This window comes from Ptychodera flava, chromosome 9 (assembly GCF_041260155.1).
Source record: "Ptychodera flava strain L36383 chromosome 9, AS_Pfla_20210202, whole genome shotgun sequence".
NCBI classification, from domain to species: Eukaryota; Metazoa; Hemichordata; class Enteropneusta; family Ptychoderidae; genus Ptychodera; species Ptychodera flava.
Genome location: NC_091936.1, coordinates 21853463 through 21868050, shown reverse-complemented (window position 1 = coordinate 21868050; position 14588 = coordinate 21853463). Strand labels below are relative to the sequence as shown.

Genomic DNA, 14588 nt, shown 5'->3' with positions numbered 1-14588 from the left:
GGAGAGTGGACCATCAGACAGGGAAATGAAGGTGAAAGGGACAATATTAGGGGGGGAAGAAGAAACAAAATGTAAAATTCTGGTTTCTCTGTTCAGGTTGAAAACTTTGATATTGTTTGCTGTACATGTTTTACAGAATGTTGTCCGTTACAGACGGCATGCGGTTTCAGTTATCTTGAAGTGTGAGTTACAAACTGAAATAAAAATGTCTGGTGCAATGGTCAGTTACAACAATGGATTGTCTGAGTTGTGGTAGAATATCCGAATATCCCACAAAAAAAAATGCAGGCTTGTAGCATAGCTTTAGTTTGTTATTTATCGGGTTGATAAGACTTTTCTGTTTATGCCTTTCCTTATATACATGAACTCCGAAGCTCAGGAAGCCGGCCAAAGAATTTATTTTTTTCTCTATGTATTTTGGCAGAAAGTGAGATTTGACCAAAATCAGGCATCTAGCCAGTGGTTAATGCAGATACATGTACCTCAGAACAGAGCTCCATTCAGTAATGGTACAATCTAAGCAAGTAACATGAGAGCTCAGAAATTTTTAGGAGCATTTGCAGAGTGCGTAATCTCACCAGACACCTTTATACTGCTTTACCTTATTAACACCTTGATAGTAGAACTTCTGTGGTGCTGTGTGGCTCAGACCATATTTCTCCGGCTGTACACTCCCAGCTACCATTCCTTGAGCTTTTGCATTTTCAGGAGTGCATTTGAAATATTTTGACGTGTGACTTCATTAATCACAAGACCTTATCGACAGTTTACCACTTCTACTATAGGCAAAGACTGTTTAATAGATTTTATTGTGGCAAGAGTTGCCAACATCAGGCACCAGCAGCTCTATCTATATTTATTGCAGCCGGGCATACGAAGCAAAACTTACCGGGAAATATGTTGAGTGATATCAGCCATACCAGTATGTACCTTATTGTAATAGGAAAAAACTTACTGATGAAACATTTGGGAAAAATCTTTATGGAAAGATAGCCTATCTGTTTTTTCAACTGTTGTTTTGTGTTTCAAAAATAACTCAGTGTAGGAATTGCCAGCGAGTGTTTTACTGTACATATCAAAGAAAAAATGAGTGGGTATTTTTTGGTGTGGATGTCAAATCTTGCCAATACACTTGACTTCTGCACCTGTATATGATCCGTTCATTTCATCTTTGTCAGTTGTGTTTCGGAAATGACAAAATATACAGCAATTGAAGAGAGGTACCAGGTATTCTGGTTTCTCAGAAAATGTGTGTATCATCCTTCTTTTGAAAAATAAGACAATTTAGAGCACTTTTCACCCATTTGTGGTTTTATCATTTCCCACAGAGCAAACATACATAATCATGTGTTCTGTGCTGTGAAATACACCTTATTAAGTGTTTACCCACCATTACAGCAGATTTGACTTTGATGTTTAACAGACAGGAACGAGTGGCTTTGAAACTCAACTCCAATTGGCTCAATCTTGCCAACATAGTTCATTTTACCAGTAAACAACCAATCAGTGGCGAGTTTGGTTAAGCAATAGTTTGTAGTTTTCAGCAGTTTATGTTGGCTATGCAGCACTCATGGATAACAGTACCATGACAATGTACAACCTTGCTTTTCACGAACTTTGATATCATTTTACGTAATGGGGATGCATGAAGCATTTTAAAAGATTACATATGCCAATGATACCATCCATATGCAAGTGCCTCTTTGTGGCTTTGCAAGTCCTTTGAGAAATCATTCCTGTAAAAACTGTAAAATCTATATATTTGTTCATTTCACTCATGTTTTATAAAATTGTAATATTGTAACCCAGTGATGTCAGAATTGTAAAATTGTATAGATATATCCAATAATGGGAACTTTAGTTTTCTTTTGATACCTCAACACATGTGTATTAAGAACTTTGCAACTGCAGGTATAGTTTAGTTGATGTGTTTTTACCAGATCAGCTGCTTGTTAACTTAACCTGGTGAATTCCCCGGTGTAAAGTAGATGCGTGAAATGTTGTATGTGTTTTAAAATGTAGAAAATTGTATAAAGGTCTGTATCTTCAAATTCTGGCAATGAGTTATAATTGTATTTGTGGATACTGTATATTCATATTTGCGATGATATTTAAAAAATTATGTATGATATGGGCACTTGAACGGGAAGAATAATGGGAGGACTAGTAATGTAGCTGGGTAGAGAGAATTCTACAATCTGTCGTGCGAAACAAAGAAAGATATATCCCGACTTTGCAGGTTTCCAAGCTGGAAATCATACGGTATATCACATTTGAGTTGCGTAGCGAATTGAGAGAGACCAGACGTCGTCAAACTTTATGATGGAACACTTTTTTCGCTTGCGAACTTTTTGTTTCAGCTGTTTACTACCAACCATGACAGATTACTAAAACTTCACGCCATGCATGCAGAAAGTAGCCATTTATGTTTAAACGGATATCTCTGTTGTTAGTTACATATACTGTAGCTTGGAAACTTTATTGAAAATTTTGTTAGAGAATAGTGTACAACAACCTTGAAGTGTTCAGTTTTGTAATCTCTGATATACTTATTGGTACTAGTGTGTTGGTCGTAAGGTTTGCCCTTTGATATTTCATTGACTATCAGTTTTATATTAGGTTGATGTACCTTATAGTATGTTTGTAAATAGCTTCTGCCCGCAATCAATAATAGTATGAACATGCATATAGTGGTGTTAAAATGGTGTTACCCTGGTAATTATATCACTGTACCTTTGTCATTTTGATCCCCGGCTACTTTTCCAGATTTCGGAATTTCGGTCTTTTCATCCCCATTTCACTCATTATACGTCCAAACTTTGCCACAGAAAACAGTAGGGTTGTGTGAAAATTAAGGGGTGAAAGTGTTCACAGTGCCAGAGATGTGCGCCTTTTCTCATCAGCCTTGACATTGAGAGGAATATTCAGCATTCATCTGTTGAATTTATACAGTATTTCAGTGCCTAGAGTGTGAAATAGAGGTGAGAAGCACTGATGTTGAAGGTATATCAATTCATCTGTTACACCATTCATGCACCTGGTGTTCAGTTGCTGTGACCCTTTAACCACCATGGTTTGGCCCAAACCCATTGTTATCAGTGGTGATTGTGGACCTGTTTACAGGGAATTAGGGGTGAACAGGTTAATGCTAGTTCCAAAGACACTGACCAATCGGGGACTTTGCAAGATGTAATCTGAAATAACCCGTGATATAATACCATTGTTAACACAATAATATATGCATGTCATAATCTGAATATATTCGTTCTATAAGCATGTTCATACAGTATGACTTGTAACTGATTACATAAATCATCAGTCATTACGGAGCATTTCAAAAAGGCAATTGTAACTTTGTTAATTGGCAGAGACTCAAGGCATGGTTTTATGAGAACTCACTTGAAAACAGAACCAATGTATTTTCAGACTACATCTGTGGTAAACGCTGAAATAAATTTGTATGGATCCAAAATTTTTCCATCATTGTGAGTTTTGTTGTCATGGATTCAGATGTGTATTTGTGGATGGATTGGGGGGGGGGGGGGGGGGGGGGGAGGACGGTGTGAGGAAACTGAGAAAAACCACACATATTACACCGAGGTCAAGGTTTCTCAGGTATCAACAATCTCTTGATTGTCAGAATAGACTGGTTCTGTTTATTTTATAGGGGAGGGTAGTGATGTGTAAGCAGGCAGTCATGTATGTGTAGTTTGAAATAATTTCTCTTTAGGAGATGGTATTATCTCACATTCCTGGCTGCTGGGAGTGCGGGATCGAGAGTGTGGGATAAATCGATCCCACACTCTCAGAAACCGTCCCACACTCTGCAGTAAATATTACACGACCTCTGATTGGATGATAAGCAGTGTTCCACGCGCAAAATGTTATCCAATGGAACGACGAGTAACACACGGACTAGAACTACAAAGTAAGCAGGTCAAAGTACAGCGGCAGACGACAGAGTTGTCACGATTTTTGATAATATTGTACGTGTCCAATATGAATTTAACCCATTTTGTGGTCATGTGAGAAAAAGAATCTCACACACCAAGGACCTGGGATCAGATTTCTCACACTCGTTGGGGATATTTCGTCGCACACTCGCCTGCGGCTCGTGTGAGACAAAATATCCCCAACTCGTGTGAGAAATCTGATCCCAGGTCCTTGGGGGTGTGAGATTCTATTAATCTCATACAAGCACCCCTTGATTTAAACAGAAAGATCCATCACTCAGGGCTCTCTCTATGCTCCTCTGAAGATGGTGTGGGGCTAAGGGAGGGGAACGTAGATAGCACCCTTGAGCAATGGATCATTCAGTCTACCCTAATTCTAATATTTGAAATGCATGAAGAATGGACTAATGTTGTTCTTGATATTAAAAACGTAAGTCACTGATAGTCTTGGTACTGTTTATTTGAATGATTGAGATTTTTTCTGAGATTTGGAAACAAGTACTTAATCAGTGATTCTGTTAGCATTTCTCTCATCCCATAGAGCCAACCATTATGAAAAGACTTCAAGCAAAAATTGTTATAGCTATGCACATTTAATGTATGAAGCAAACACAATGATTTACAGTCACACAGTGATGTTAATCATGTAATAATTGCTCAAAATTGACATGACCATGTCACTCTCTGATACAACACACTGCATTCAGAGTCATTGCTGAAGGTATTAAATACCAATCACAAAATACTAGTACTTGGACATGAAAAATTGTAGATATAGATCCACTTTTACTTTATTATACATTAATAACCACTGTCAGTAAAAGACTGTGATACAGACTTGCATGAGTGTGGCAGATGATTTCATGTCATATCTGTATTACAGCTTAGTGTAAATGTCTTGCTTTGCAACTGATAAAAACCTATAGACAAGAGAATGTACAGATCAATTTGTATCGACTTGGCTCAGTTAAATAAGGCCGCTTTCAGAGTTTTCTTGGTTCTGTAGATTTGAAATGTCCACCAAACATTGAAGCAAGTTGAAGTCCATAATCAGGAAATCACAAAGAGTGGAGGGGCAATTCTTTGAAGCATGGACCGTAGGTAATCCCATCGAAACTTTAACAGGTGCAGTCTCTGCTGCCATGACTAGATCACCCCCACTAATTTATCAGAGCCTAAGATTAAGCAGTTTTATACAGATATTCGATTTTGCTCAAAACATACCAGTGTTTCATTTACGCATCAGGATTGCAGGATTCCTGCAATTTGGCAAGCCATGCTTCGCCTGTCAAACACTGAAAGGGGATTAATGCTGCGATGGGATGACACTCAATCACGCCCCTACTTGACCAATGTGTACACTTGATGGGACCTATTAACAGTCAGACAATGATGTAACCAGTGAATTTTAATAAGCAATGACCAAAAATAGCAATTTTGGTGCATTCCTTTATTTTGTCATTTTCATGATGTGCCCTCCAAAGTACTGTTTTTACCCCTGACGAAGGTGTCATTCATTGCATTTTTCAGAATGAACACGATCAGCTCTAATAAATCATTGAGAAACCTTTCACAGATGGTATTCTCAGTGCTTCAGTAGTGGTAGTAAGTTGATTTGGTGGCACATTTTCACAGAAAAACAGGTCACTATGAAATGAACAATTTCCATGGAAGCCCTAGATTTCACCCCTCTAAATATAATCCCTTGTAATTGTAGCAAGGGGGACACAATCCTCCTTTACTGTAACATCTTGGACAAAACTCTGATATACACGCATTTTCTCTTGCATGAGATGACTGAATTGTTGATGGCCTAGAATCAGCATCCCAGCATAAAACAAATGACAGAGTTGTTCCTTCTGCGCACTCCATTGTGATCTTTTGTTGTCACTCTGCAACAACAACAAAAATTACAAGCCACTTCAAACACTGAGGTCTCCAAATCTTGACTTGAACTTGCCGTAGGCGGCACCACTCATAAGCACATCAACCAGCAAGTGTTCTTCGTCCTCTGTGACCTCTGAACTTTGCACTGCTGCTTCCTTATACAGCCAACTGTGAAGCAGATGATATGAACCTGATGTTACCATGATGAAACTGCAACATTTGTGAGTCAAGAAAATCATTCAAAAGGCCACAAAGTAGTGTGACACAATATCTTGTGTGAGAATTTATTGAACTCTTCAGCCAAAGTCACTATCTGATGTTGGAAATAACCTCAAAACAGTGAAAGGGGCATGGTTCAACTTCCACATGAATGAAACTGTTTGACTTCAACATAATATTGCACATAACTGATTGACAGTACTTTCGAATTTTCAATCAAGTGCTTGGTGCTAAACCCTTGCTGTGGATTAGTATTTTATGCACCCAGAAATGAAATAAAAAGTTTAGAATTATGAAGAGGCTAATCTTTGTGGGCAGTGTCCAAATTATTTGTACTTTTTTCTGGCATCAATTACCGGTAGCTGTAAAGTGTGACATCACAAAAAACATGGAATTTAATGATATATCATTAAGAAAAAAAAAACCAAAAAAAAAACAACATAGACCCAAAAAACAAAAAAAAAAGTTAAAAGTGGTGTTTATTACATGCCTCGATGTGAGTGCAAATCAGTGCATTGATTTGAATAGGAACATCCGGGATGTTAGCGGGCCGGTGAACAATGTACTGACCGGTTTCCATGGTTACCCGGTCCAGTGAAGCCCTTCGACATTTTCGACGTCAAAGTAGACGCTTAACGCTAGATGTAAAATATCCATGCGCGCTGCTATTTTGACTTTCGGTAAAATCTGTTTGATGCTGGTCGATAATGGTAAAATTGTTTGAAAAGGCCCTGCATGTAACTAAATGTCATATAGCATTAACTGTGAAGAGGCATGTAATAAAAATATTATTGCCTGAATACATGGGTTTATGTGCCCTCGCAACAGGAGACAATTTGCCCTCCTGGCGTCGGGCAAATTGTCACCTGCTCTCGGGCACATAAACCCATGTATTCAGGCAATAATATATAGTGTATATCTTTATTTCATGGTTAGTTTTGTTTCTCACCTGAGATGTGGTCCATTCATGGGTATTTTCACTGTCTTCAGCACAGTGTCTGTAACCTTCAGTAACCTAGCTTGGATCTCTTCCTGCAGTTGTTGCAGTCCTGTGCCATTCAGTGCGGATACCATGGTGCTACAACTGTCCTGTACATCAGATACAGGTCTGCCAAACATATGAATGAGAAATATCTCAATAAATCAAAGGTATTGACCATCACATTTGGTAACTGTGTGCATATGAAATGAGTAACTTAACTTTTTTTTTTAATTAGGCCAATTAAGAAATTCTTTGTTTGCCGTCCTTGGATTTTTGAAAAGCCTTCCTGCCAGCCAGTGAAATAAACAAACACAGACAAAAAACACAAGTGTATTAATATAAGCTCAATTTTTATTTGGTTTCTGTTGGAAATATGATATTTTTATTTGTAATAGTGTTAAGATTGTGTTTGTTTTCTTAATCTTCTCTGAAAACCTATCAGCACGCAGACGGCAAACAAAGAATTCATTTAAAGTGCCTAAATGGAAATATACTCAATAACTTTTAAGGAACTGCAGCAATATAGAAGCTCAGTTTATGAACCTTTATCTCCCAGTAACATAAACGGCTAAAAAGTTTACAGTAATTAAATGACATACCGTGTATTACCAGTGGATTTTTTCAGCCCAATTTGCTTGCAGAAAACAAGCAGAGCTGTATAAAAAATTGGCAGAGAAGTGGTTCAGATGGCAGGCACCAGAGTGAACTCATTTGGAGGTTTGCTTTACATTTTCTTCACTCTCAATGACTGGTTACGAAAACACTTCCATGTTCACTGCATGCAAACTATCTCACCTTTCCAGCAGATCAATTTTGTTGCCAACTTCAAGCATGTTCTCCTTCAAGTTTTCAGGCAAACCCAGGTCTGACAGAACTCTGTGGACGTTATGTTTCTGGGCCATGAAGTCAGGATGACTGACGTCACAGATGTGGATAATCAAGTCCTTTCAGGGAAAAGAAAATGAATAAAATACAAAAGATTCAATTTCTGTGCTTTTCACAATGGTCAATTGAACTTGTGGTAATCAATGTAATTTGTACCACTTGATTGCACCATTCAGCACTGTGCATTCGCTACAGGCCTTGATTAGTCACTGACCAGAACCATTCTTTGTTCGAAATTCATAAAATTACAGGTAAGACGTGGTGACATATGTTGATATCTATGAAATGCCATTGAAATTTGTTTGTAATGAACAGGTTGAAAATGACACTCTCATCTGCATGAAAAGGAGCAGATGGTTGATACTTGTGGTGACCTTCCATCTATTCACAATGCTGTCAATATCAAGCTGAGTGAATGCACATAAAAAAAGGAAGTTTTGTTGAATTTCTTTCAGTTTCTGAAATAATGGACATGTACATTCATCATGTGTTAAATCTGTGATATCTAGTTTCCTCTCTAACGATCCATTACAGATGAAACTCTTGATGGATCAGATTATGGAAGTTCCATTCATCCTAGTATTTAAAAGTATCACTATTTCTACAGCTTTGTGAATTTTGGTAAAATTTTATCCATATCTGAGACTAGCTACAGAAATATATGACTGAAATAATAAATAAAAAAATACTTAATAGGCAAAAACATTTTCATGGACAAAAACTTCATTACCTAGAAATTATGTACATAGACTATGATAGATTTGTTGGTCAAAGCTCAATGGCAATAGTATTGACATTTTTCTACTATTGTAAGAGCAGACAAACTTTCCGGTCTTATAGCACCCATACAACCTTGATAACGAATCCACATAGTTCTGACTGCAATTGTAGGTTTGTTACTAAATATACAGCAATGTGCGCACAACATTTTGCCACTGCCAACAGAAATTCTGACAAATTTTGTCTTTGAGCACATGTTTTCATTACAGCTATCCTTTGGTATATATTTATTTTCAATTTCATTCAGAACATCATCAGTGGTATCAGTGTACTGTTTTCACAATTCTTGTAAAATTGATTTCCAAAGTCTACTCAAATTTTTCAGACAAATATTCATTTTTGCATATTGATGGTGGAACTCTAATGTCATAGCTAATCAGTAGAGCTGTACAGCAGTGGAATTCATGTGAAATACTCACTGACAAAATGACATCCTCAAGTGTCGCCGAAAAGGCATCAATCAGACTATGAGGCAACACTGAGATGAAACCGACAGTGTCCACGTAGATGACAGTCATGTGACTTGGCAGTGTGCCAGCGTGAGATGTCACATCCAGGGTTGCAAATAGCTTGTCTTCTGGTTGTAGGTCAGTGTCACCTGTCAGTGCCTTGATTAAGGTTGTTTTACCTAAATACAATGAGAGAAGACACAATGCTCCCTTGATTGATGAAAAGACACTCCCTACAGAGTGCTGACATACATGTTGAGGTACATGTACATTACTATATGTACACATGGTCTGACTGGCATCACTGCTCAATTTCTGGTACACAAAATCAAAATCTCATCATCATCACTAAACTTTGCCTGAGCTGAAGACTGTTTTGTTGATCTGATTGTAAACCATATAAAAGGACTGGCTTGGCTCTTTACTGAACTTTGAAGTGTTTGTCTCAATAGGGGACGTCAAGGCATTTCAACCATTAATTAATTGTAGTATGTGCTTAAATTCCTGATCACATAAACATCTGGTGTTAGTGATAGTTAGAATCACTGTACTTATTCTCAAAACATTATACTGTTATCAGTGAATACCTAAGCATATGCCAGGACAAGTACGTGGTTACATCTGTGCGAAGACCTTTCCTCCAGAATCTATGGAGAACAAATGCATTCACACAATGCTGGTAACTGCATAGAACTTTGTAACAGACTGAGTGGTGCTCTGGGCGTAAGTTCAAGTAAGCTGCTCATGGCGTAGCACACAAAATTTCAGCAATATTTAGTGCTCGCCTTCAACAAAGTCAGTCAGTCACATGGCACTGTGCATTTACCAAGATGGCATTGATACATCTCATCAATACGGTATAAACAAAAGGTTGGTCAAATATATGTCTACAGCATAAAGATATTGCCGATTCTGACCATTTGATCAGATTTTGCAGTATAACATGAAACATCAGCTGCAAATAATACCGATACCTGATCATGCTTGTGCCACTACTGTTGATATAGAGTCAACAGTTTTGAAGCATTGTTCCACTACCTTTTCAATCAAAATAAATTTTATGAATTTACCTGAATTTGTGTAACCGACCACTGATACAGTTGGAAATTTCCTTTTCTTTCTTGCTGACCGTAACAACTCTCTTCTTTTCTTGAGTCTAGATAATCTTTTCTTTATCTTAGTTTCCCTCTCATAAAGCAGTCTCTTCTGCCGTTCCATCAGTGTCTCACCACTCCCTCCAATGTACTGTTGAGCACCACTCTGCTGGTCCATGTCTGCCACCATGCCCTTCAACCGGGACCTGGTGACAAACAGTGTCTCTTTTCAGTTTAGTTTTCATCAGTACAGTGTGAACGACAGAAAAAAACATATAGAGATTACCGTTCAAAGACTTTTTCATAAAGCAAGTTCAATCATGACTTCAAAAAGAGGATACAAAATTACAGAAAATGAACCAACAATTAGCCTTCAGAGTCATTCATCTACAGATGGTCACAGTTCATCCATCCGCTAGTATGTAAAATTGTTTGTGGTGTTAGATTACCAGAAACATGCCCACTCTTACTGCTGTAAAAAAGCATTTACCCTATCTCCACCAAACGTTGCTGAATTCTCATTGTTTTAGATAGGATGGCTGAACTTGAATAAAGCATGGAGGTAGAACACAGATATGTCTACCTCCATGTGTGCACTAAAATAGGGGTGAGAGGTTCAGGCAACTAAAATAACAAGTTTGTTTCTCATCCTTGGTCTTTTGCGAAAAATGCACTTTTCTATTTTATGTTCATTTTCTTTAGTTCATGAGATCCAGATCCTGATAAAAAAGAAAATCAGATGTGTTATGCTGACAATGACATCTGGCATAATGACAGTGCTAACTATTCAGAACTGTTTTTCGCTTGCATGCAATCCTAAAGATAACAAATGTTACATTTCCTGCTTTACGTTACATATGGTCATTTTAACCAGGTACATTTTGCAAGTGAATATGAAAAAAAAAGGCTGATGCTGTTAGTTCAGATTGATGTGCAAGAATGAGAATCAAAACCTTTTCATTTTTGGCCCTAGACTTTGTTTCATGTTTTGTATTGCTTCACCAAGTTACATCTGCCATTACCTTAGATACGGTATTTCAGCCAGAGCAATTTGTAGCTTTGCTTCTTTAGTGACAGCATGCTCCTTGAAAATGTTCAGAACAATAGTGTATCTGTCAAAGACCTTCACGCCCCAAGTGTCTTCCAACATTTTATGCCGGAGACCGGTTAACATTTCAACACTCATGAACACGGCAGTCACGTCTGGTCTGGATTTGATCTGTTCCGTGAGCGAGGCAAAGTTGCCCTTCCCAAAAACAAACCGTCCATCTGGTTTCTTCAGGGATATGGCGACAGCCTCAACAACCGTCCAGTTTTTCAGCGTTCTGACCAGTGCGATCGCCTCCTGCAGCTGCAGTTCGCCCGTGGTGAACTTCTGTTTCTTTGGTCCCCACTTCACGTTAGGTTGGACGACAAAGACGCGGTGTCCGTCGACTGGAGTGACGTGATGTGAATCGTAGTGGGATCGCAGATCATCGTCCTCAATGTACTCCTCACTCAAAAATTCAACATCCAAGTCTCCGTCGTGGATGGGAGTTTCATCGTAACCCCTGCCCAGGTCTCGTGCCATAGAGCATGAACTCCTGGAAATGTTTCTGGTGAAAATAAATTCCGAAACAGGGGTTGGCGGCCCACCTTGGTGTCTGGAAGACGCGATTGTCCGTACATAGCTTTTAGCAGTAGTCCTGGTCGCTGGATTGTTTATCACAGTTATCCATCGCACGTGTCGCAGTCTGTTTGTCGGTGTCTGGTTTACGCTGCACAGTGTGAAATGTCTGGATTTGCAGCATATTTTATTGCATCCAAGAAACCGTCTGAATAGTCGCAGTGACATGCTTTCTTAATGTAGTACTACGGTCTCTTTTAATGTTGTACGTGTACAATATTTAGGCTTACCATGTCACGAGCGCCGAGTTCATCTATGGAGGCGGCCATGTTCTGTGTTTACAGCACGTATGGTTGTTCGTGTTAACATTTCTCAGAGTTTTTCCTTTGCCACAGCGCCCTCATTCAACCACCTGTTCGTTCCCACTGTTTGTACACAAAGGTTTCGCAGAGCTCATTAGCAAAAATCAATAAATAATGACTTAATTTTCGACAAGTCTATTTCAAAACGATTGATTTCTGGCCCATGAACACACACACAAAGCGTAAACCCGTTTGTAACGATAGGAAAGACACGGACAGTGCTTCTAAATTCAGTTTCGGGGCCTTTATTTCAGATCTTCAATATTGAAAATATTTACTTTCTTAAAAAAGTGGCCGATCATGTTAGCAAATTTGAACAATTCTAAGACGTCAGATATAACAGCATATTTTTGAGAAAGCGAAGACACAACTTTGACTATTTCCCTTTGGAGGCGTTATCGGTAAAAGGAAAATGATGAATTCCCGCTATGCCAAACATTCATCACTTTTGTTGTTTTTTATTCTTTTGTTCGGTAAGTCAGATAATATTTTCACTTGTTTTCAAAGCACCAAGATATCGGAAAATTCAAGAGGACTTGCCACTTCAAGGCAAATGCTCATTTAAAACGTAACCATCAAAATTCGTCAAGACAGTGTCCATGACTAAATGTTGGTGTTAAGCCATCTAACATAATATTTCAGAATTAGGTTGTGCAGGTGATACGAGATGCGCCATTGACCAATCATTTCCAGCAACCAAGGCCGGTAACAGTTATTGGTGCCCTGAAGAGGACGCTGACGGCAATCCCAACCCCTACACTGAATGTTGCTATAACGATCGACCGGATGCCGAGGGAAATTACCATCACTGCTGCCAGAGTGCTGATGCCAGGGACGAAGAAAAGTGAGTATGACTGTATGTGAAAGTTTGATGAATGTATCGTATAGATATGTGTTCATGTGTGCACGTATATTATACACCAGACTTGCGCATCATACCAGGTGAGTATGTATAAACATAGACACGCCATTCAAGTACTCAACATGTGTTTTATTCGAGTTTCACTTTATACTCTCTCTCTCTCTCTCTCTCTCTCTCTCTCTCTCTCTCTCTCTCTCTCTCTCTCTCTCTCTCTCTCTCTCTCTCTCTCTCTCTCTCTCTCTCTCTCTCTCAAATACAGGAAGGAGCAATTCAAAACTGTCGGTATTATTGTAGGCGCTAGTTCAGCCGGAGTTATATTACTCGTATTCATTTTCTGGTACTGTCGGGCGGACACTTTCAAATTCATAGGGAGCGCCAAGAAGCGAGTGAGATATTGGCTGGACGTGGTTTTGGACTCTATCTGTTTTTGTTCATGCTGTTGCAAGTAAGTAAAACGAAAAAAACAGACTGCACATTTATCAATAACGCGATATAATGTTCTTTAACGTTAGCATAGTTGCATTATGCATTAAAACGATTTCGTTGGATAAACGCATTTTTTTGAAGTTCACTACGGTCATTGCTTACATGTGATGACCTATCGCATATTTGCAACGACCGAAGTGCAAATGAAACGCATTCCCCCCAAAATTACACAAGAGGTGATTTAAAGAGGTGATTTTGGGACGGAATACGTCATATTTGATATTTTAGGCCTTTTACCGTGTTCGTCTAAGGCAGCAAACGCCTTATCAGGCCAGTCTCATTGAGAAAGTATAGTTAAAACAGACTTCATATTTCCTGTGATTTGCAGACAATGTCGGCGAGAGGAAGAAGCATACGAAGTTGAACCAAACGATATCAATGCTAACACGGGAACAATAGGCCATGTACCACAGGAGGTCATCACCATGGATTGGTGACTGGATTTTTTCTGCAGACACCATCAGGCCAGGGTTGTCGCTGTCTTTCTCACAGCAAGTTTCATTCTTAAACTCTCGCCTAAATTAAACTGAAGTCAGTATGCTTTGCTGGGCTGTATGCGCATATGCACCAAATTTCAATAAGATATAATGTTTGGATACAGCTATTTTGGCTTCAAGTGCTCGGCTTTAGTCTCCCATAGCCGGCCCGGCGGCGTTTTGCATACTGTGATGTAAATGTATGCATCGATAAAGTTGACACTGTAAAAAGTGCTTGTAGCTTTTGAGTATCTTTCAGGTTCAAAGTAGATGTGCAATGTTATCGCTAATGGTTAGGATGAGAAAATAAAATATACGTTATCACCAGGCCATTGTGTTCCGGAGACTTTAATACGTGAACAGGAATGTATGTACTGGCAGGTTACAGTTGCCTTTAAAGGTACAATAAAAATGATTATTTTAGATTTGTTTGTTACAGATGCGAAATTAAAGCCAATTTCAAACTGAATATATGTACTTGAAGATTGACCACAGCAAGTAATCTGATTTTACCCTAGTTAACAGTCCAAGTCCAACTGCAGAACAC

General features: G+C 38.7%; 2 protein-coding genes across 3 annotated transcripts; one reads left to right on the top strand and one right to left on the bottom strand.

Annotated features, from left to right (window-relative positions):
- Positions 1-5348: 5348 nt before the first annotated feature.
- On the bottom strand, positions 5349-12192 carry LOC139140338 (putative GTP-binding protein 6). The gene is made up of 6 exons (XM_070709501.1): positions 11272-12192; positions 10226-10455; positions 9126-9334; positions 7837-7985; positions 7009-7167; positions 5349-6008 (listed from the first exon to the last, which is right to left on the bottom strand). The coding sequence occupies exons 1-6, from the start codon at positions 12081-12083 to the stop codon at positions 5876-5878; spliced, it is 1692 nt and encodes a 563-aa protein (XP_070565602.1). The 5' UTR covers positions 12084-12192; the 3' UTR covers positions 5349-5875.
- LOC139140339 (uncharacterized) lies at positions 9574-14480 on the top strand. 2 transcript variants are annotated; one of them, XR_011553982.1, is made up of 4 exons: positions 9574-10025; positions 12860-13061; positions 13339-13524; positions 13894-14478. XR_011553982.1 is itself a non-coding variant. In XM_070709502.1 (4 exons), the coding sequence occupies exons 1-4, from the start codon at positions 12630-12632 to the stop codon at positions 14000-14002; spliced, it is 558 nt and encodes a 185-aa protein (XP_070565603.1). In that variant the 5' UTR covers positions 12268-12629; the 3' UTR covers positions 14003-14480. The 2 variants fall into 2 exon arrangements, 1 of the variants encoding a protein (XP_070565603.1); XM_070709502.1 differs by lacking the exon at positions 9574-10025 and adding an exon at positions 12268-12690 and having other exon boundaries at positions 13894-14480.
- The last annotated feature ends 108 nt before the right edge of the window (positions 14481-14588 follow it).